General features: G+C 40.1%; 1 protein-coding gene across 2 annotated transcripts in view; it reads left to right on the top strand.

Annotated features, from left to right (window-relative positions):
• Dpy19l1 (dpy-19 like C-mannosyltransferase 1) overlaps nt 1–23,493 on the top strand; it is a 94,232-nt gene that overhangs the window by 45,020 nt on the left and 25,719 nt on the right. For both annotated transcript variants that reach the window (XM_027411696.1, XM_027411695.2), the window contains exons 8-11: nt 10,290–10,381; nt 12,744–12,843; nt 16,458–16,535; nt 22,789–22,875. In XM_027411696.1, the coding sequence (XP_027267497.1) occupies nt 10,290–10,381; nt 12,744–12,843; nt 16,458–16,535; nt 22,789–22,875 (357 nt within the window). The remainder of the gene's footprint in view (nt 1–10,289; nt 10,382–12,743; nt 12,844–16,457; nt 16,536–22,788; nt 22,876–23,493) is intronic.

The raw sequence follows: 23,493 nt of genomic DNA, 5'->3' as shown, positions 1-23,493 counted from the left end.
TAAAACTGTCTCTAACTGCGTGCACAGCGTTCATCTCAGCACTCAAGAGGCAAGAAAGTGCATCTCTGGAGTTTGAGACCAGCCTGGTCTACATAGAGAATTTAGGCCAGCCAGGGCTACACAGTGAGATCTTGTCAAAAAAAAAAAGTAAATAAATATGTATGTTTCTAAAGCATTTAATTTTTGCATTACAGAAATCATCTACTCTGCTCATACTTATTCATGCATCTAGCCACTTTTGTAGAACCTTGCTCGGTGTAATTGCTACTGGCTATTAGTCAGTACCTTTCTTTTACAAATTGTATTTGTTTATCCAGTGTGTTGAGGGTGCATATGGCATGGCATTCATAAAGGTCACTGGACAGCTCTCTGGCGTCTGTTCCCTCTTACCCCATGTGTGCTCTGGGGACCAAGTGTAGGTTGTCAGGGCTGTCAGCAGGAACCTTTGCCTGCTGAGCCATCTTGCCATCCCAGCACTTTACTTTCTGAGAAGAGATACTCACAGAAGTAAATTATTCAGATACTGAAACATAGTTGTGGCTTGTTAGTTACTTTTTGGTTCTATTTTTCATTAATTAGTTGTCTCAGTAGTAGATTTGGCATCTTATAAATTTTCCCCCCAGATGGTATTATGAAGAAATTGTTGCCTTATCAGAGGAACTGTAAAATGCCTAGGGCAGGGGCTATTGTTCAGTGGTTGAGTGTTTGCTTAATATTCTCAATATACTGAGTTTGTTCCCAGCTTACCTAAAGTAATGTGTAGCACAATGGATTAACACAAGTTTTAAAAATCAGTTGAAAACCTTGAAATCTGAGTGAAAATTGAACATGGGGGACTTTTCAGCATCACGAGTAGCGGTACTGAGGGTCTGCATTCTGGGATAAGGCATGTAGATGAGCTTGCTTCTTGTTTATTAAGTCACTGTGGGAAGCTACAGGGAAAGCCAACAGCTTTGCTATTTTTTAAAATGTTTCCTTGTCACAAGACCAGAACTGTGTGATTGTAGGCTGATGCCGCAGTATACTACTGAAAAGAATGGGCCTACAGGCGGCATACATAGCATATCCCTTCCCCTCAGGGCCCAGGGGTCTCCCAGGAAGAACAGGTAGAAAAACCGCAAGAGCCGGTGGTTGTGGGGAACATCAAGAAAACAGTGTTTCCAGCCACTCCAGCGCGGTTGCACATGTGAACTCACAGTCATTGTGACCGAATGTGCAAGCCTGTGTGAGCTTGCGCCAGAAAAAATCCCAGCACAGAAGGGAAAAGATGGGCAAGAATTCCTCCCCAGCTGAGGAACTAATACTCCATAGCTTCCGGGAGAGGGAGTGTCGGTGTTTTGATGTTGTGACTCCCCAGTAGGCAGACCACATTCATTGGGCAGACTCCATTCCCAAAACAGCCAGCACAGCACAAACTGGACTTGATGGGGTGGGTGGGGAGGAGGAAAAGTGTGGTTATGGGAGGATGTGGGGAAGGAGGTGAAGATGTTAAACATATGATGTCTTAAATTCCCAAAGAATCAATTTAAAAACATTCTTTAAAACAAAAGATGATGCGGTGTAAGTCAGAAGAGGGGCAGAGTAGTTCAGGTATGGGGAGAATGGCGTCCATGCTGTACAGATAAAGTAGGAAAATGGAATGTTACCAGTGCCCATGTTGGCATTCATTTGGCAGGGTGGTTATCACAGTTTGAAACTGGAAAAATACCACAGAAAGATCCTGGAGTAGGAAACCAAATCTCAGCAATAAGGAAAGGAAAATAATAAATAGAAGGAGGGTGTAGGGGAATGTGAGCTTACACAGTATAGAATTTAAGCAATAGCGGAGAGGCTACCTTAATTGCCCTTCTCCTGTGATGAGATTGATGACTACCTTAAATGCCGTCCTAGAGCCTTCATCCAGTAGCCGATGGAAGCAGAAGCAGAGATTCACAGCTAAGCACTGAGCCGAACTCCTGGAATGCAGTTGTAGAGAGGGAGGAGTGATGAGCAAAGGGGTCAAGACCATGATGAGCAAAGGGGGAAACCCACAGAAACAGCTGACCTGAGCAAGTGGGAGCTCATGGACCCCAGTCTGACAGCTGGGGAACCAGCATAGGACAGAACCAGGCCACCTGAATGTGGGTGTCAGTTGGGGGCCTTGGACAGTCTATGGGGCCTGGGGCAGTGGAACCAGTATTTATCCCCAGTGCATTAATGTGCTTTGGGAGCCCATTCCCTATGGAGGGATACTCTCTCAGCTTAGATACATGGGACGGGGGGGGGGGGGGGGGCTAGGTCCTGCCCCAAATGATGGGACAGACTTTAATGATTCCCCATGAGAGGAGGTTTCTCCCTCCCTGAAGAGTGGATGGGGGAGGGGAGGTCGGGGGGAGAATGGGAGGATGGGAGGGAGAGGGAACTGGGATTGGTGTGTAAAACAAGATTGTTTTTAATTTAAATAAAATTAATAAAAGGGAAGAAAGAACAAAAATTTAACTTATTTTGTCAGAAACCTTTATACATGAAAGGAGTTGGTGAAGAAAAAGGAATGGGGAGAGTGCATTGGAGCCCTTGTAAAAGGCTGGAAGAATAGCTAATGAGAGGGTGTTTGCCTGGTACCTTCAAGGCTCTGGGTTCAATTTCCAGCACCACAGAGAACCAAACAAAAACAATTAAGTACCAAATATTCTTCATCCTGGGTGTGTCTGTGTGTGAGCATATGTGTGTCTGCATGCAGATCTGTCTGTGTACATACCTGTGTGTGTGTGTGTGTGTGTGTGTGTGTGTCTGTGTGTCTGTGTGTCTGTGTGCAGGTATGTATGGTTCTTGTAGATGCCAAAAGAGGACATTGGATTCCCTGGAGCTAGGGTTACATAGAGGCAGTTATGAGAAGTTCACTACAGTTCCTGGGAACTAAATTGCCCCCTGTAAGAGGAACAACCGCTCTTAACTGCTGAGCCATTTCTATAGCTCTGCTTTAGGTTTTGTCTGTTAGAAATTTCCTTTTTGTGTGTGTGAAATAAAATTGTTTAGCCTTTTCCATAGAGACTTTTAAAAATTGCTATGCATGATTGGTGTTTTATATAAAACATACTGTCATTTATGAATATATCCATATATATACTGCCTTTTGAGAATTTCAAAATTTTACTTTAGAAAAGTAAGTTAAGGTAGGTGAAAATTGTCTTTTGGGCCATATCTAATTAACCCTTTAAAACTATATTTCCACTTAGCCTTGTTTATGTGTCCATGTGTCTGGGGCTGATGGTTTGTAAATACATAGCCTATTTGGGTGCACATCTATGGAGGAAATTGACTATTCCTATCTCAGCAGCTACAGGCCAGGTGTTATACTTCATCTAGGGGTGGGGCCAAGTGTAGTTTACCCTGTCTACAGTGACATGTCAATTGGTTTGTCTCATCTCAGGCAATTATATTGTTGAGATTTTGTGGGTGCATTTTCACTTTCATGTCTAGAGGAATTTCTGTTTACTGTTCCTTGATTTCCCCTGAGTCTTAGCTGTAGAGATTGCATTGCAGATGTGTCATTTGGGGTTGGGTGCCACAGTCACTTAACGCTGCAGTATGGTCAATTGTGGGTCTCTGTAACAGTTCCCATCTGTTGTATAAAGAAGCTTTGTGAGGAGTGAAATCTCCATTTATCTGTTGGTATAAGGACAAAGCTTTAGCATAGTTAGAAATTACATTGGTTTAGGAAAATGGCAGTAGTATGTTCTCTACTCAGGTCTGTGACCTTTTCAGCCATGGGTAGTTAGCTATGTTTGTATTGTTAGGCATAAGTTTCTGCCTATTGTGCAGGCCAAGTTTAGTTAGGTAGCTGCTGCTTATACCCAAGACAAAAAATGCCACTGTTGCTCTACTGTGGATATTTTTCCAGTCCAGTCATTGGAAAGTTTACAGGCCTTACAGTTGGGTAGGACTACTGATGGCTTCTCTTCCTTGGCAGCTTACATAGCCTCAGGATGCCATGAGAGCCAGTCTTCAGTGAGGAGGTGTGCAGTCCACTTGTATCACAATTCCTTCAAATCTTATGGCCAAAGTGTGTAGTGTCTTCAGCAAGTTCTAGAAGGAGACCAAAGGCAATAGAAATACATAGCCCCATTCGTCTTGGAGGTTCTTGTATTCTCGGACCAACAACTTGAGGGGATATTCCCTGTGCCTGGGACTGAGATTTTTATTAGGTATTAGGGGTAGCACCATTACCCCAGGTGGTGCAATTCCATTAAACACACATACACATACATTAAGTTAGCTTATTCAGTGTTTCCCTATGCCTTTTCCAAACACCTTACTTAGTGTTATCTCTCCTTCCCTCTGCTCTGTATTACCATTACTTTCTCCCCATTACCCACGTTACTTCCTTTGTAGCACCTGCCTCCTACTATCCCTATCTCCAGAGCTTGTTCCTTGCTTCCTTGCATACTCGAATTTCTAAAGTTTGGAGCTAAGATCCACAAATATGAGAGAACATGCAGTCTCTGGTCTGGGTGACCTCAGTGCAGCATTTCTAATTTTATCCATTTGTCTGCAAATTTCATGATTTCATTTTCTTTGCAACCAAGTAGAATCCCATTGTGCATGTGTAGCAAGCATTCATTATTCATTCATCAGTTGAAGGACATTTAGGTTGTTTCCATTCCCTGGCTATTTTGACTAGGGCAGCAAAGACATTGGGTGAGCAAGTATCTCTGGAGTAGGATATTGAGTCTCTTAGATGTTAACTGGACTGTGATTAAAATATGAATTCTCATGGGACTAGTGACTTATTGGCATGATTATTTTGCTTATATAAGAGGTGGGAAACAATTCTTAGGATACTGAAAATAGTTTTGATAATCTTCATAATATTCTTTCATAGTAGGGAGTTATAATATCCCAGTATGTATTAAATGGAACTACTAAAGATTTTGTAGTTCATGATTACTAAACAGGGAGATTTATTTATTTCAGTATATTTCATTGAAAACAATAATTATATGATCGATGTATTCATTGTGGATTTAGCCAAAATAATTACCAACTCTTGTGATTAAGAGTATTAAAAGTATGCTTGGAGCTACTTTAGAATACTTAGTGGGTTATTTACCATGGTTATAGTGGTTGGTCCAGCAGACCCCCAACACTCTTAGTGCCTTTGAGCCACACTTTTGCCTCCCCCTCACCCATGTCCTTCCTACCCCCAGCCCTAAAAATTCCCACTTATTCTTCATTTCTCTGAGAATAACTCTTTGGATTTCTTATATAAGTAAGGGCATGTTTGCCTTCACTTTCATTCAACAATGTTTCTTTTCAAGTTTTCGTGTGTGTGTGTGTGTGTGTGTGTGTGTGTGTGTGTGTGTGTGTGTGTGTTCATGTTCATACCACATGCACCACATAATGAAAGTCTAGACAATTTGCAGGAAGGAATTGACTTTCTCAGAACTTCTCCATGTGTGTTCTGGACATTGAACTCAAACTTGGAGTAAGTGCATTTACCTGATGAGCCATCTTGTTAGCTCTTCATTGACCAGTTTTCATGTTTGCCTTATCATACTGTTATGAATACACCTTACCCTGACAGGCATTTTCCTGCTCTTTTTGGATATGAGATGCAGGCCTGATGGCATCGTTCCTTAAATGCCTTGGGATGTGTTGCCTAAAAGCTGCTACATTATCATGATAGACTTAGTTGCCTAAAATCTACATTATCATGACTCATACTTAAAATTCAGTGATGATATAGTATAATCCACAGTCAGCTTTCCACAGCTATCCCAGGCATTCCTGGGTACAGAGTTTAAGGACTACACATGGCTTTTGCTTGCCATTTTATCTAGAATGCTTCTCACAGTGCAGTACTTCTGCTGTCTCAACTGAATGGCATTCTTTTAAGAATTCATGCCTACTGTTTCATAAAGGCTCTGTGATTTGGACTTGTCAGTTTCCTCACCAATGGATCCCGATTAGACAGTTCTCAAAGGCTCTAGCAAATACATCATTTTTATTGTGATACATTGAGAGGTTTGTGAGACCAGTTTGCCACATTATGGGATTTCTCCACGCAGTCCCATTGTTCAGGTGGTGGAAGTCAGTTTATCCTTTTTTTTAAACAACAGCTAGTGGTGTGTATCTTGATGCTTTGAGATATAGGATGTTTTGTGTAAAGCATTTTATCAAATGCTCACATTCATTGATGATCACTGCCTGAGTCATTTACTCTGTTGGCTGTTGAGAATGGCAGTTTTTTAACTCTCGTATTCTATCTATGAGTAATAATTGGTTCTCTATAAAGACAAATCTTTTCTTACATTTTTAACTATTGCTGTGTATTTGGGTTCTTTTTATATGAAGTGTTCTATAACCTGTCATCATAATTCTTGGTGTTCAAATCATTACAGATTCAATAGTAACCTTGACTTTAAATGGTATGTAATTTACATATATTAATATCCCATGCGGTAACTGTCAAGCTGAACAGATTTTGCATATGTACCCAATTATATAGCCACTCTTTAGAGCAGTGGTTCTCAACCTTCCTAATGCAGTGACCCTTTAATATAGTTCATGTTGTGGTGACCCACAGCTATAAAATCACTTTTTTGTTACTTCATAATGGTAATCTTGCAACTTTTATGAATAATAATGTAAATATCTGATATGTGACCCCAAGGGGTCCCAACCCACAGGTTGAGAATCACTACTCTAACAAGCTACAGATGTCTTTAGCCCTCAGCCAGGCATTCTCCTGACTCTGTCTAGTCTACACTCCTAACTTCCTCCAAGGAAAATAACCCCTGTCTCTGTCATTATTGATGCGTTTGGTATTTTTGAGGCTTTATAGAAATGGGTTCCTACTTTTCTTTTTGAAATAGTGTTTGTTCTTCTTTGGAATTGTCTTACATGTATATGGTATATTTTAGTCTTGTCTACCTGACCTCCAGCTCCCCCTAGAACCTCCCAGCACATCTTTCTCCCTACTTCTTGCTCTCTTTTTAAATTATTATTATTTTTTTAAGTCCAGTGAAATCTAATCAGAGCTGCCTATGATTAATGGGTGTGGGGCAACCCATTGGAGCATTGACAACTTAGCCCCCTTTAGAAAAGCAACTCTCCTTCCCCCAGCAGCCATCAACTGGCAATAGTTCCTCAACTAGTTGTGGGGCCTTGGGACCCCCTCCCACATGCATGCTGCAATCTTTAACTGGATTGTGCAGGTAGCCATAGCTGCTATGACTTCACGTGTCCAGAAGACTGTTTGATAGCATTCTTCCCCATCCTCCAGCTCTTACATCCTTTCTATTCCTCTTACATGATGATCCCTGGGCTGGGGGTAGGGGGTGGTAGAGATACATTGAATTAGATGCCCCATGAAGAAAGACTGAGTGCTCATAGTCTCCAACCCTTGGTACTTTGAACAATTCTGAGTCTGACCTAATTATTACCCACCACAATAGGAAGCTGCTTCAGCCACACTTCGACTAGCACAGATCTGTGGATGTGAATATAAATATTTATAAGGCAGTTTGATAGTGTGAGCACTTAGCAAAACAGCATCACTAGTTTCTATGTCAGGCCTGTGACTTCTGTAGCCATCAGGTTTGGTTTTGTTTATAGTACCCAATGGTTGGTTAATCCCCTGATATTCATACCACTGTTATAACAGTGGGCACTCTTGATCTTTCCTGGCATGTTGGTATTGGTATTGTAGTATACAGGGTTTAACACTAGGTAAAGACATTGGTGTGTTTTCTTCCCTAGTACCCTACATAGCACTTTTCACCACTGCCTGGATGGCTAGCTATCTAGGAGAGATAGCTTGATTTCTGTCTGTCCTTTAAATAGAAAGTGGAAATACTAGGGCCAGAAAAATTGAAACAGGTGGTAGAGTGATGAGGATGGAGGAAGGTCAACCAAAATGAAAATCAAGAGTGTCTGAAAAAGCTGTATGGAAATCTATACTCTTGTCTATCAAAGAAAAAATATTAGATGGTAGAACACATATAACATGAAGGAATGGGTGGATATTTGGGACAGGAGAACAAGGGACAGGAGGGTTATGGGATGGGTTAAGTGAAACTAAGGATCTGTGAAGAAGCCTTATGAAAACCTAGTACTCTGTAAGCTTTTAACATTATAATTGCTATTTTACAGGAGCTTGAGCAGAGGTGTTATAGAATATCACTAACTTGTGAAGATGTGTTACATTTGTTTATGCTACATTTGTTTAATGATGTAAAGATGTGTTGCTTTGTCTGTCTAAGGCACCTGATTGATTGGTCTGATCAGACAATAACTAGGCAGTAGAGGGATAGGCAGGGCTGGCAGGCAGAGAGAATAAGAAAGAGGAGGAATCTAGCCTTGGAAGAAGAAAGAAGAGAGAACGAATGAAAAAGAGGAAGATTCCCGGGACCAGCCAGGCAGCCACAAGACACAGAGTAGGACATATACAATGAAAGATAAAAAGCCCAGAGGCAAACACAGAAGGGGAGAAACAGGTCAGTTTAAGTTAGAAGAGCTAGTGGGACAAGCATAAGGCCCAGCATTCATAAATAATAATTCTCCCTGTCATGATTTGGGAACTGGTTGGTGACCCAAAAGAAAACCAGCTACACAGAGGTGCCCACATGTGTGAACAGTGCTGCTCCCAGAAGACAGACAGGTGCTAGTCAATGCAGATCTCAGAGTTAGGCATAGACCACCTTCCCACTGGTTTGACCATGGAGGACCCACAGGTGCCCAAAATGCTATAGACTTTTGCTTGCTCACCAGCTAGATAAGATCCTGTTGCTAGATTCATACTTTCAGCTGTGTTTGACTCCTTCCTCTCAATCTATGTCTGTGGTATTTTCCCACATTGTCCTCTGAAAGTACCAGCTCTCACTTCATCAGCACAGTCCAAGAATCCAGTTTCCTTCCCAGTTGGGTCAGCATGTAGGATTTAGTTCTCTTAATTTCAGTCCTTCTGAATGAGTGCAGGACTAGTTTGTGCACTTGCCTGGTTGGTTCTGATGTAGAGCACTTCCATGTCACTTTTCCTCTTTCCTGACATGTCTATTAAGTCATCGCCCAAATGGGTCTGTGTTCTTTTTTTGATGTGTGGGAGCTTCAAGAATGCTGCAGTTCTTGTGTGTTCTGCAGGACCATATCATAGCTACAACATTTTGCTTTCTTCATCCAGTGTCTTTGTGTTTTGTTCTGTGAGCCACTCAATGAATTTAGCCAGGAACTTCAGTGTCACAACACATCTGGAACTTTTCATTTGAAACCTGGTAGGCTCACCAGGGGTGCACAGTGAAAGACATGACTGGCCTTTCCCCAGGATTGTCAGTAGCCACTAGGGCAGCAGAAAAAAAGGGCTCCATGAGCCCCTCCCATATTCATGATTGGCTGTTGACTTGCCTAGTTTTGTTCAGGCAGGGCAGGCAACCGTAGTCACAGTGGCTATGGTATCCAGAAAAGGCAACTTTTCATAGCCTTTCTCCCTGTCTTATGGCTATTAAGTTCTCTCCACACTGTCTTCTAAGATGTCTCTGAGTCCTTTCAGAGGTGGGATAAATGCACTTTTTAGACCCGAGTAGTCAGTTGTCACTTTATGGCAGCCATGTGTCTACATTCACTGTTGTTCTTCACATAGAGAAGCTTCTCTGGAAAGGACTGAGGGCATTTCACTTCTTTTGATATGTTCTTCCAGTCTTTGAGCACTTTCTGGTACAAACGATGCCTCAGGACAACCTTGTCCCAGAATACAAAACCACCTATTTTCCCAGAATCTTGTATCCTATTGTGGAAAATGCGATTTAGAGATCACAGTTTGAACTGTGAGCACTTTTATCTCCCTCAGAAGTGAGCATATCTCTGTTAAGACCAGTTTTGCTCCTCCAGCTGTTTTGAAATACATTTTGGATTGTTGTAACCAATACTTAGCAACTTGTAGCCATTCTACTCTCAGATATATCTCCAAAGGAAATAAAACCTTTATCACAAGTTACTCACACTCCTGTGCTTACCGCAGCACTAGTCACAATGCCCAAGGTACAGAATCAACAACAAATGTTTACTGGTGGACAAATGAGTAAGGACAATATAATATCCAGGCATTTTATATGCATCTTGAGCCTGGTGTGCCCTTTGCCCAGCAATACCTCTCACTATGCAGTGTTTCTTTTATAGAAAACCAAGCAGCTTGTTTGCAGTGTACCATTTAGAGTTCATATGGGAAATAGTTTGCGTTTGTGAATAGCACCCTTCACCTTGTATTCACTTACTACCTACAGTTAAGTGCATTCTCTGGCCTGTTTGTTTCTCAGTGTACCCGAGTGATGTGGACGCCTCCTCTCCGTGAGAGCTTCTCATATCCATTCCTTGTACTTCAGATGTTGCTTGTGACTCATATTCTCAGGTAACTGTTACTGATTCTTCTGTTGGGGTTTTATTTTCCCTTAAATAACTTAAAGTGGAGGCTTTTAAGTTTTATTTTAAAAGAATGTCTTAAGTTTCCTTAATAAAAATTGACATAGTAAGCCAGGCAGTGGTGGCCTACTCCTTTAATCCCAGCACTCCGGAGGCAGAGGCAGGCGGACATCTCTGAGTTCTGGTCTACAGAGTGAGTTCCAGGATAGGCTCCCAAGCTACACAGAGAAACCCTGTCTTGAAAAAAAACAAAGCAAAAACAAAACAAATGGCATAGTAAAATAAGGTGATCTTGTTATACTGAATTAATAAAGAAAATTTAAAAGTATTTTTTAAAAAATGTAACTTTAAAAACTACTTAGTACCAAAGACCTTTCTTTAGTATGCCCTCTGGTCCTCTTTTTTCTGGGGGTGGTGGTGATGGTGGTTCCATGGAAACTGCTCAAGAAGAGTAAATCCACATTTACTTGTACCTCTCCACATTTCCCAGTCTTTCTCTTTTACCATGTCATGTGCCAAGAGAAGGGAGAGGCTGGCCATGCTGAGCCTCATGGCAGCATTCCATCCTTGGCAGCAAGAAGAATTCATAGTCATCATTGGGAGCACTGACACATGGAGTTGATCCTGACACTTGTTTGGAGTCTGGATGTTACATAGTAGTGGTAGGAAGAAACAGCCTATGTAGGACAAAGGTATGCTAGAAGAAATCCAGAATTGATCTAGACTTAAGAGACCAGACAGGTTTAAGTACCACGAGAAACAGTAAGAGCAGCTTCTCTTTCAGCAGACACATGCTGAGTTTAGACATGCATTGTCTTGATCCAGAGTACAGACATACAGTAGGGTCAGGGTAAAACAGAGGTCAAACCTGTAAAAGTTCAGAGCTATCTTTGTCTGAGAACTCCACTCAGTGGTCTGCTGAATTTGCTCAAGGATTTAGACACATTCTGCCCAGGGCTGCTCCCATTGCTATGGCCTGTTTTTTCTGTGGGTTACTTTCTGAGTTTTCATCACAGTTCCTCTGTGACATGCATTCCCCACCACCTTTTATTTCCTACTGATTTAAGGTTAAGAATACTTTAGAAATGAGGTTAGCAATAGGTTTTATTTTAGCAAATTGGTTTGTACAGTTTAGAATTTTAAGTGTTTTTGAACATCCAGATTTATAGAAATCACCCCCAGCACCACAGCATCTGTTTTTTCTCCATTGTTTTTAGTGAAATTTATGTTTTCATTTCTGCTGTCCAGAGTTAGTGGTGTATTGATCACACCAGCTGGAATTCCTTTGGTTTCTTTTGGTTCTTGTCTTCTCTTGAGTGCATTCTCTACCCAGCTGCCAGATTACTATTACATTCTATTCCTAAATCCATAATTTCCCTTGTTATCTATAAAATGAATATGGAGCCTTGTATTCAAAAGCAGTAGAAACATGCTTTTTTACGGAGTGGCTTCCCATGCCTTGACTGTGACCTATTGTATTAGAAGTAAGTGTTTGCTGTGGTCCAGCACATGCATGTACAGGAAGCACATGGATAAAGCTGAAACTTCCCAGACACAACCTTGTCTGCAGGGTGCAGCCAGATATAGTCTGTCTTTTCACTTCATTGAAAGTGCTGGCTTTCATCTAGTTACTTGATTTTGTAAGGTTCTCTTAGTTCCTTGGGAAACTAATGGAGGAAAGCTACTTCTCACCTCCATATGCTAGAGTGCATGCTCACGTCTGTGAAGATGATGGCAGATTTGGGGCTTGGCATCAACTCATCCTCGGAGTAAAGGCTCTTCCTGAAAATCCCCTCAAGTACTAGCTGGTCCTAACATGACATCCCTAATTCTGGCTTTGGAAAAGCCCCTTCCTTTGCCTCCACATCTCCTTTCCAAGGTACATCTGCAGAAGATGGGCTTTTATGCTACTTTATTGTCACTTTTACCCAGAATCCCATCCCTGCAGTGTTTGTCTACACACTGCTTAGTGCATAGGAATATGCCACTTTTGTTGTTTCTCCTAGACCCTGCCTTACTTCTCCAACTAACGAATCTATTGACTTCACGTCGTAAGAAGTCTTACTGTAAATTCACTAAAATACAATGTGAAAAAGCAGTAATGACTGTATTCACCTGGCCTCCCCTCCCTTTACTCGGCAGGGCTTTGTGGTTTTGCAGTAATAATAGGTATTTACTTTTTATAGAAAATTATTATAATTGAGAATCAGAAGGTATAATTTCTAAACCATTGATTTATCTTGCATGCAGTTTATGTGCACCCCAGATCATGTTTGAGATGCTAATTGGCAGCAGTTTGGAGCTATGCTGCACTGTTTTGTAGTTAAACCTCCTGATATTATCTTTTCCAGGGCTACAAAACTTTACAGAGGGAGCTTGATTGCACTCTGCATTTCCAATGTATTCTTCATGCTTCCTTGGCAGTTTGCCCAGTTTGTGCTTCTTACACAGGTAAGGTGGGCACCTTTTGAAATTGGAATATTTGAGCTTGGTGCTTCTGATTATGTGAGCTCATCTGTATGAAATTGTGATCATGATATATTTTTTATTTTTATGTTTTGAGAATTTCATATGTGAGTACTGTATTAGCACCATTCCCCACTCTTCCATCCAACTCCTTCCATGGCCACCTTTCAGGGTCATGCTCTTTTATTTTTTTATTGATATTACACATATATAAAGATGTATACATACAACCTGTGATGTTCATGGACTGTTACTGATGTGTATGTGTACTTAGGGTTGACTGCCCATCCGTCTTCATCCCTGGAGCAGACTGATTGTTTCTTCCTGTTTCACAAGTCTTAAGTTCCAAGATTTTCCTTGCTCATTCTTTTAAAGAAAATTCAGAGTATGAATTTTCATGAGATTAGTTTATTAATGAATATTACTACTTACTAGTAGAACTCAAGTTTATGAGAATGTTTATCTTTATTATTCCATCATTGTTAGAATTCTGAAAAGAAAACTAGTGGTCAGCCCCAAAGTACTTTTTCTGAGTAGAATGTGTTTCCTCTATGATTAGTTCCTTAAATATTGTACTAATATTCATGCATACATATCATTTATTTGGATCAAAAACATTCCTCTCATTCCATTCTCCTGAATTCCTCTCCTTTTCTCCCAGCTTATGTGCTTGCTCACTTACCTGCCCCCACTTTCATGTCCTCTGCCCCGCCCTTCCCCCCACACCCCTGTCTGCACTAACTGAATGCATCTAGTCCTTGTCTGTATGTGCATGATAGTGTGATCATCAACTCAAGAAAAACATCTCAGGGCCCCAAATCCCTCAAGAAAACTGACTGTCACTAGCCATCAATTGCCAATAGATGTTCAAATAGGGGTGGGCCTTCGTGAACCGCTTCCCAATCTATTGTGGAATTTTTGCTGGCTGCCTTAAATCCTTCCATGCAGAATCAGTATATGTGGGATAAGAGAATGAACAGGCAGTAAGTTCCTGCTTTTCGTGGCTACCCTAACAGTCTGCAATTTATCATCTTTCTGTCTATTCCCATTTTTCTGGGTTTATAAAGCAAGGTAGTCTTCTGAGAGGGGAGGGTGTTGTAGGCTCAGGTTTTTTCATGCTTGCTATTTATAAAATTATGTTGGATGGATGCTTCTAAATACTCAGATGCTTTAACTCACAAATAAAGGCAGATCTGGATTTGATTCTTAACTATTTACTACCTTCTTAGACAAAACAAAAGAAACAAACAAATACCCCAGAAAGACAGAAAAAGAAAAGGAAAACAAAAACCTTAACTTTTTTGTTCCAGATATATATTTTCTGGAACACAGGGAATGAAAGTGTCTACGTCCTAGGTTGGTTTAGCATCAGATTAGTAGTGTAAGTACTCAGCCAGTTGTCAGCAAGGCCAACTATTTTTACTTGTTTTATTTTTTGAGGCAGAATCTTGGTGGCCTCAAAGTGATGATCCTCTAGCTTCAGCCTCCTGGTTGCTGGGTTCACAGTTGCTCCTTCCACTGGGCCTTGTTAATTGCTCTTTTTATTATTTAAAAAACAAAAAGTTGGTTGGGTTTTATGTACATCTTCTTGGATCTGATCTTTGAGACTTCTTTTTCTTCTTTAGTTTGATTCTGTTTAAATTCATTTTATGGGCTGAGTTATCCTGGGAGTCCTAAAATTGTATCCTGTAAGTGATCTGTGTGTGGCTCTGCTCCAGGGCTGAGAAGAGATCTTTTAACTGCTTCCAGGTGATGGGATAGCCTGCATTAAATGGGGAGTGGAGGGGTATAAGAACAGGAGCAGGTGCATCCTGCCTCTCCTGGGGGTAGTGCATAGAAACATACTTCCTGCCCACAGTCATCATATCCCGTGAGTCACCCTGAAGCAGTCTACATGGATAGCTGAGAAAAAGAAACCATGGTTTTCTTATTAGTAGGAGCATTTGCTGTGGAGGACTTGGAAAGTAAAAAATCAAACAAAGAAGCTTAATAGTTGGAGCATAGGTTATATGTAAATATTCACCTGTTCAGCAGTTTTTCCTTGTTTTCGTGTGAAGCTGTGTAGAGTTGAATTGGAATGGCATTCCCTGTGAAGAGGGTGGAGAGACATTGTCTGACATGACACTTCTCTACATGAACTGGAGTGCCATTTAATCAGTGAATCCATCTAAATCTAATGAGAAGGGGAGAAGGTGGGGTGAGGAGGACATGAGGGAGCAGAAAGGTTGAGTTGGGGGAAGAACAGAAGAAAACAAGAAAGGAGACACCATAATAGAGGGAGACATTTTAGGTTTAAAGAGAAATCAGGCACCAGGGAAATGTCTGGAGAGCTACAAAGATGACACCAGCTAACAATCTAAGCAACAGAAGAGAGGCTACCTTAAATGCCCTCCCCAATAATGAGATTGATGACTGACTTATATGCCATACTATAGCCTTCATCCAGCAGCTGGTGGAAGTAGAAGCAGATACCCACAGCTAATCACTGAACTGAACTGGAATCCAGTTGCAGAGAAGGAGGACTGATAAGCAAAGGGGTCCAGACCAGGCTGGTGAAAACCACAGAAACAGCTGACCTGAGCAATGGGGAGATCTTGATCCCTAGACTGATAGCTGGGAAACGAGCATGGGACTGATCCAGACCCCAGGAACATGGGTTTCAGTGAGGAGACCTCAGAAACTTATGGGGCCTCCTGTAGTAGATCTGTACTTAACCCCAGCATAGGTGTGGACTTTGGGAGCCCATTCCACATAGAGGTATACTCCCTGAGTCAAGACACATGGGGATGGGCCTATGCCCTATCCCAAAGTATATGACAGACTGATGAACCCCTATGGAAGGCCTCACCCTTCCTGGGGAGCAGAAAGGATATGTGATAGGTAGAGTTTTAGTTGTGGGGATGGTAGGGGAGGAGGGGAGGGAGAGGGAACTGGGATTGACATGTAAAACATCTTGTTTCTAATTCAAATAAAAAATTTGCAAAGAAAAATAAAAAAATGTGACAAATGTTAAAATTTTATAATTCTTCATAAATAACAGAATTTTCTTCAATTGGAAAAGAAAGTTTTATATATATATATATTATTCTTAAATATGAAACTTGATAAATTTGATTGTAACTAGCATGTGACCATTTATCTGAATTATTCATAGTGCTAATGGAGGTGACAAACAGGAAGACTTAATGTGTTTTTACATAAATATACATCACTTAATTACTTTTTAGTTTACTGTGATTTCTGCAATTATGTCTTTGTGGTCATGTTATAATTATATTTTCAAGTGTTTGATTGGCTAGAGGACATTTTAATTATATGTGTTGACAGTAGAGTCAGCCTGATATGAAAATGAATGCTGTTTTGGATAATCTGTAGCATAGCTAGCTACTTCACATAGTTGCATATTAGGAGAGCTATATAAGTGAAAGACCAATTAATAATCATATTCAATAATAAATTTGCAGCTGGAAGGAAAGCTAAAACACTCTATATAAAGATAATTTGAAATAATAATCTTGTCTTTATTCTTGTGACTCTTGTTTTATGTATGTATATATATATAGTTTTTATTTTTAACATAATTTCTTTTTTGATTTCAGATTTCATCATTATTCGCAGTTCATGTTGTGGGATACATTGATATATATAAATTACGGAAGATCATTTATATACACATGGTAATGCTTTTTGTTTGTTTTCTACTAAGTGTGACCTTAAACTCCTGATTGACACCTGATTTGTTCATTTCTGAAGCTAGTTGTAACCTGATTCTTTAATGAGCATAGGTGTCTTTCAAACACTGATATAGTTGACCTTGTTTTAAACAGACTACCAAGAAAGTTTTAATTTGGATTTCACTGTCTTGTTGAGGCTGTGCTCAGCTTATGTACCTGTGAAGTGGTACACTGCCTGTCTGCAGAGCCACCTCTTAAAGTGAAGTGGAATACCCACTCACTGGTTTCTTCTGGACTTAAACTACAGCAAAATGCTTCTACGAACCTGAGCATCTCTTTGTTTTCTGGTGTTCAGAGTAGAACTGATCAAGTGGCAAACCTGGTGATGGTTTTATATTCTCTGCAATAAATAACATTTATTTTCTGTCTCTAAAAAGTTATTGTAACCAATCCAATGGGAATAGGATGCCTCATTTGAATTTTTCCTTGTCTTTAATTAAAAGGTTGTATTTTGTAGAGCAGAGTTAGGTTTACAGCACAGTGAGCAGAAAGTACTCTCTGCATGACATCCCCAACTGCTGTTGTCCTGAAGCAGCATGGTACTGTTGTCACAGCTGATACCTGCAGTGGCATGTCCTAAGCACCCAGTCTGTGGTCTACATCAGGGCTCACTCTTGGCACTGTGGAATGTATAGAATCTGATGAAACATTGCACATCCTGTAGACCAGTTTCACAGTTCTAGAAGTCATCCAGTCCTGCCTCCCCTTGTGCCTAGTAATGACTATCTTTGTATTGTTTTGCCATATGCAAGAATGTCATACATTTGGAATTAGATAACACATAGCTGTTTGCAGAACCACTTCTTTCACTTACTGAAGGCAGGTAAGTTTACTCTTTGTATGTATGCCGAGATAGCTCATTTTTTCCATAACTGTATAACATTTTGACTTTTTTGGGCTTTGTCAAAGTTTACCCATTTAGTTACTTGAGGTACATTTTGGTTAATTCGAAGTTATTGTAGCTATGAATAAGATGCTGAAGCATTAGCATCTAGGCTTTAATGTAGATTTAAATTTTAAATTCATTTGAAAACATATCAAGGAGAGTGATTGTTAAATCATAGGGCAACAGTTTATCTAGTGTTTAGAAAATTGTCAAACTCTTTCCAGAGTGGCCGCACCATTTTGCATTCCCCACCAAGAGAGAGAGGGAGAGGGGATAAAGAGGGGTGTGAGAGGAAGAAAGGCACCTGCTTCTCTCTACACTCCTTAGCCCTGTGTCAATCATTATGACAGTGTGTCGTTTCAGTGTGCCTGAAGTACTTCTGTGTGACTTATCTGTGTTTCCAGTTTGGTGTCCTGTTTGTTCAGGTCTTTTGCCATTTTTTTTTCCAAATTTGGTTGTTCATTTTCTTATTACTGAGTTTTCACAATTCTTTATTAATTTTTTTGTATTATTTTGGATGACAATCCATTAGCAGATGGTGCCTTTCTCTTCTTTCTAAAGCTGGGTACTGGGAATTGAACCAAAAGCCTCATACATGCTAGTCAAGTGCTCTGTCACCAAGCTGCAGTCCCAGCTCCGATGTACCTTTTACAGATACTTTTCCCTTAGCCTGGCTTGTCGTGATCTTGACATTGACTTTCTTGGAGTTGGAATTTTTAATTTTAAAAAATTATTTACCTATTTGAATACTTTAACCAGTGATGCAGTTTTCTCTAGGCATAGATCTATATGTTTTGACTGTGTATGTGTATGTGCATCATATGTGTGCCTGGTGGCTGCAGAAGTTAGAAGAGGACATTGGGTCACTTAGAACTAGAGATACAGTAGGTTGTGAGCCACCATGTGGGTGCTGGGAACTGAGCCTGAATCCTTAGCAAGAACAGATAATGCTGTCAACAATGGAGCCATGTCTCCAGCATATGTGTGTGTGTACACATGCATACATGAGCACGCATGCTTAGGTTTATTTGTGTGTATTTGTGTGTGTAAACTTATGTCTAGAGATCCTGTGCCTGTTTGTTGGGTGTATATATAGTTCATCTTTTCAGGTGCTAACTTAAATGGCAATGTGTTATTAATCCAAACTCTTCCTGCCACAATGGAAAGCAGTTGCCTTTGGATAGTGACCCACATTTCATCTTGCTGCAGTTCCTCATTAACTGTGGTTTTGTTGGCTGTTTGAGATAGTCTTACAAATTGCCATGCCACCTGCAGAGATAGCTGATATCTTCCTTCTAGCCTGCATCCTTCCTTCCTCATGGGGATGCAGGCTTTTTGAGAGGCAGTAGTGGGAAGAAAGGTAAGCTGGGCTCCCGTTCTTAGCAGGAAAGCTTCGTTACCCCACATTAGCTCTGATGTACCTACATGGACTTGGTAAATCTTTGTCAAGTTTAGGGATTTTCTTTGTTGTTCCCAGATGGCTGTAGATATTTTTCCTTTAAACCATGAATGCATGTTGAACTTGGTCAGGTCATTTTTCTTTACCTGTTTTATTCTTCAGGGTGTGGATGTTAATTGGATGCTGAATGCTACTGCCTGGGGTACGTCCTCTTGGCTGTAGTGTATGAAGTGTATGATTCTTCTTACCCAATATCCAATTTGACTTGCTGATGTTTTGTTGAATTGGGATTTTTTTTGCATCTATATTCATGGGAGATGCTGGCAGTAGTTTTATTGTAATGTCATTGTCGGAGTTAGCCTGAAACTTGTGTCCTAGAAAGGGTTAAAAGAGTTACCTCAACTCCCATCTTCCAGAAGAGAGTGTAGAAAGCTGGTTTAATTTCTTCATAAGAACAGGATACTCTGGCATATTTTAGAGCATTGCTATTTTCTCCTCCTGTTGGAAGCACAGAAGGATTTTCCTCCGTGGTTTTTGCTCTGAGAGGGGGGAAAATAGACTAAATTGTAAACACCCCCTTCCCACTGGGCTGACTGCGGCTGACATCACTCCATCACAGTACAGGTCTCCCTGTCCCAGATTGCTTCCCTAGGAGTTTGTGCTCTGGTGAGTTGAGTTACACCAGTCTGTCTCCTCCACTCTGAGGCAGTTTTCCCTGTGATCTCACTTCTCTGTACTATACAAGTGTTGGTTGGTTACTGTTTTCCTTGTTGCTAAACCCAGAGACAACTTCTTTTTTTTATCTTTATTTTTTTTATTTTTTGTTTTTTATATATTTGAATTACAAATAAGATTGAATTACAGGATGATCCCAGTTCCCTTCTCCCTCCCTTCCTCCTCTACCACCCCCCAACTAAAATCCTACCTGTCATATGTCCTTTCTTCTAATCTACACCTGATTCAAAATTTCTGCTTCCTCATGACCTCTGCATCCTTCCTTTCTTCCCTTCTCACTTTCATAGTTTCTCCTCCCCCCCTTTCCATGTTCTCAATTTGTTCAGGGGATGGTGACCCTTTCCCAGGGGACAAAGTTTGTATCTTTTAGGGTCTTCCTTGTTTACTAGTATCTCTGGCAGTGTGGATTGTAGGATGGTAATCCCTTACTCTATGTCTAAAATCCACAAATGAGTGAGTACATATCATGTTTGTCTTTTTGTGATTGGGTTACCTCGCTTAGAATGGTTTCTTCGAGTTCCATCCATTTGCAAATACTCAGCAGAAAAAAACAGAGACAACTTCTAAGCTCTCTATGTGGGACTTTCCTTGTGGAGTCTCTTAATTTGCATTTCTCTGATGGTTATAGTAGGCAGTTTTTCATTTGGTTCTTAGTAGTTTCTGTATCTTTGAAGATATGTCATTTCAAGTTATTCGTTCATGTTTGAAAGAAGTTTTTGTGTTGAGTTTTAGGAGTTATACATATATTATGATTATGGCTATATCCATAAGTTGACTTTTGACTCTACTTTCATTTATCCATTGATGAGCATTAAGGTTTAGATATTCCAGTTCAACCATCTTCTCCTATTTTCTATGCTCATAGTGTCATACCCAAGAAAATATTATGAAATCAAATTACAAGAAAATATTGTGAAATCAAATAATGGGAAACTCTGAGTGCTTTACCATTCCAGCTCTTATGTTCAGATTTCATTCTATTTTGAGCTAATTATTGAGAATAGCAGTAGATAATAGTCCATATTCATGGAGATACCTAGTTTCCTAAGCACAGTTTCTTGAAAAGGTGGTCTCATCTCCATTGTCTGATGTTGGTATTCTTGTCAAAATCATTGGTTCATTTATTGGAGGGGTTGTGCCTGTGAGGAGTTCAAAGTCATTGGTCTGTTCTTTGACTATGCCTGCCCTATAGCATTCTTAGTACTTTGCTTTCATGTCAAGCTTTGAAACCCAAGTCTGAGTCTAAACCCTTTTCTTCTCATTGTTGTTTTATCTACCTTGTGCCACTGAGATTCTACATGAATTTTTCTTTCTTCAAAACATGTTGGGTTTTCACAGTTACTGCACTGAATCTGTAACTGTCTGGGTGCTCATAGCATGTTAGCAGCATTCAAACAATAAACATGAACTGCCTTCCCATTATTTGTGTCTGTATTTCTTTCAATGTCATTTTATAGTTTTCTTTAAGCCTCCACAATTAAACTAACCAACAAGTAGAGTATTTTTATTCTTTTTGATTCTATTGGCAAAGGAATTTCTTTTTTCTATATCTCTCTTATTGTTCCTGGCACTCGCTCTGGAGACCAGGCTGGCCTCAAACTCACAGAGATCCGCCTGCCTCTGCCTCCCGAGTGCTAGGATTTAAGGCATGTGCCACCAACGCCCTGCGAGTTTTTTTTTTTTTTTTATGTTATGTCTGGTAACTTTCCTGAACTTTTAACAATTGTTATCTACCTTTAGGCCTTTCTTCATATGAATTTGTATCTGTGAACAGACATATTACTCCTTCATCTCTACTTTGCTGTCTTCTTTCTTGTCTAAGTGACTCAAGTTTGTGCTGTTCCATGGTACTGATCCTGGAGGAAAAAAATTTCAGTCTCTCACAGTTGAGAACAGAGCCTTGTGTGGCTTCATAAACGGCCTCTATTATGTAAAGGTAGATTCAGCCTGTCCCAGTTTGTTCTGTGCATTGTAGTTGTGTGATGGTGAAATTTGCCAAATACTTTTCCGTATCAATTTAAACAATTGTACCCTTCATTCTCAATTGTTTTTTAAACTATAAATATGTATTTTGAAATGAAATCCACATGCAAATGGAAATATATCAAAGAAAAAGTGAAACTTATAGAATAAAGCATGGGCTTTTCATTTTTAAAAGCTTTTTAAATTATAAAGGTAAGTCTTGAGGACCTAAAGGAGATGAATGAGAAATATGACTAACATAAAATTTTAAGCAGTAACCATAATACAAAAATAGAACAGAGATAAAAAAGTAAACTGGGGAAATTCTTGAGTATGTTTGTTTCATAAGGAGCTTTGTCCTGTGACACCTAACAAGAGCCTGAAGAAAAACCACTAAACTAGCAGAAAAAAACACATAGTAGAAATAAGCAGTTCATACTCACACTGCAAATGGAAGGCACTGGCTCATGTACCGTTACAGTATTGAAGGGGAAAAAGTGATAGAGCATTTCCCCAGCTATACAGCAAAGTTTTTTAAGAAGTAATGTGCAGTGTGTGTCAACAGAAACACTTACTCAGTTTGTGGGAAGTAAACTGGTACATCTATTTGTACAGCAATTTTTCAGTATTTGTCTTTATTTGACAGTATTTTGTCAGTATCTTGATCCTTCAGTTTTTCTTGAGGTGGTTTATATATAGCAGTGTATTGACCAGTGTGTAAGATGCATCCAGAAGGACCTGTCATTTGGGCTAGGGAAGAGGAAAACGGGGTAGACCAGAAGGCACTTAAGTGTTGGGCAGTACTCAGGATGGTTTAAATAGGCTGTGGCTCATGTGTACAGTGGAATATGCTTTCAGTTCTTAGAGTGAATTAGATAGATTTGGATTGATATGGGAAGTTTCCTGAAGCATGTTCAAGAGTCAAAGCAAGAAAGAATAGCTTATGAGTGGGTACCCACTTGTGTCTTATGAATGAAATATAAAGTAGAATTTCAAATGCTAGTGTCTGGGAGGGTGCACAGGAAATGACTGGTGCTGGCTGTCTTGGAGTGTGGGGCTTGAGATGTAGAGTGAGCTGGGTTTTGCCTGATAGCCAGCCCTTTTTGAGTGCTTTAAATTCCATCTATCATGGATGTGTGTAATTGGAAAGTGAAAGTCCCTGTTCTTCCTTTGGGTCTGTGTGCTCTAATTGCATGTCTTTTGGATTTTTACAGATTTCTCTTGTGCTTTGTTTTGTGTTGATGTTTGGGAACTCAATGTTACTAACATCTTACTATGCATCCTCTTTGGTAATTATTTGGGTAAGTATTCCCTTGGCTTTTTTTTAAACTTTATTTTTGAGAAGTTTATGTTTATATACATGAGGTATGATCACAGATATCCTCCATCTCCCCTTAGCACATCCTCCCAGCCTCATTTTTTTTTTTTTTATAACTCACTATTTTCAGTGACTGTTTTTGAAACAAATAGTTTTAACTTCTTTATCACTGGCTTGGGATGCATGAGTAGCTTTTGCAGAGTCACATAAAGTGTTTATCAACTTTATCTTTACCTGATGGAGCAGTGAAGTTCTCACTTCAAAAGCAGAGAAAGTAAGACTCAGTGATGTCACTACCAGAAAGCTCAGAGCGGCGTACCCCACCCCCATCCTGCATCCCTAGTTGCTTTCTCTCTCCCCTGGGCTTTCCTTGCTCCTGCTTTGTTCTTGGGTTCATTGCAGGAGGTTTCTGTGCTTCCTAAGTCTCTTTTTATATTCTCAGTTTCAGTCTAAATATGAAAGTTGTCTTATATTTAGACTTCTGTGCACTTCAAGGAAACTACTTTGATTCATGGGCTTTAGTATCACAGGGTTTTGCCAACCAAAGTTCTTCTTCCACCTGTGGCACCTGCATTTCAGCTGAGACACCCACATGGCACTT

This window comes from Cricetulus griseus, chromosome 4 (assembly GCF_003668045.3).
Source record: "Cricetulus griseus strain 17A/GY chromosome 4, alternate assembly CriGri-PICRH-1.0, whole genome shotgun sequence".
In the NCBI taxonomy this organism is placed as follows: domain Eukaryota; kingdom Metazoa; phylum Chordata; class Mammalia; order Rodentia; family Cricetidae; genus Cricetulus; species Cricetulus griseus.
This window is presented reverse-complemented; position numbering and strand designations above follow the sequence as displayed.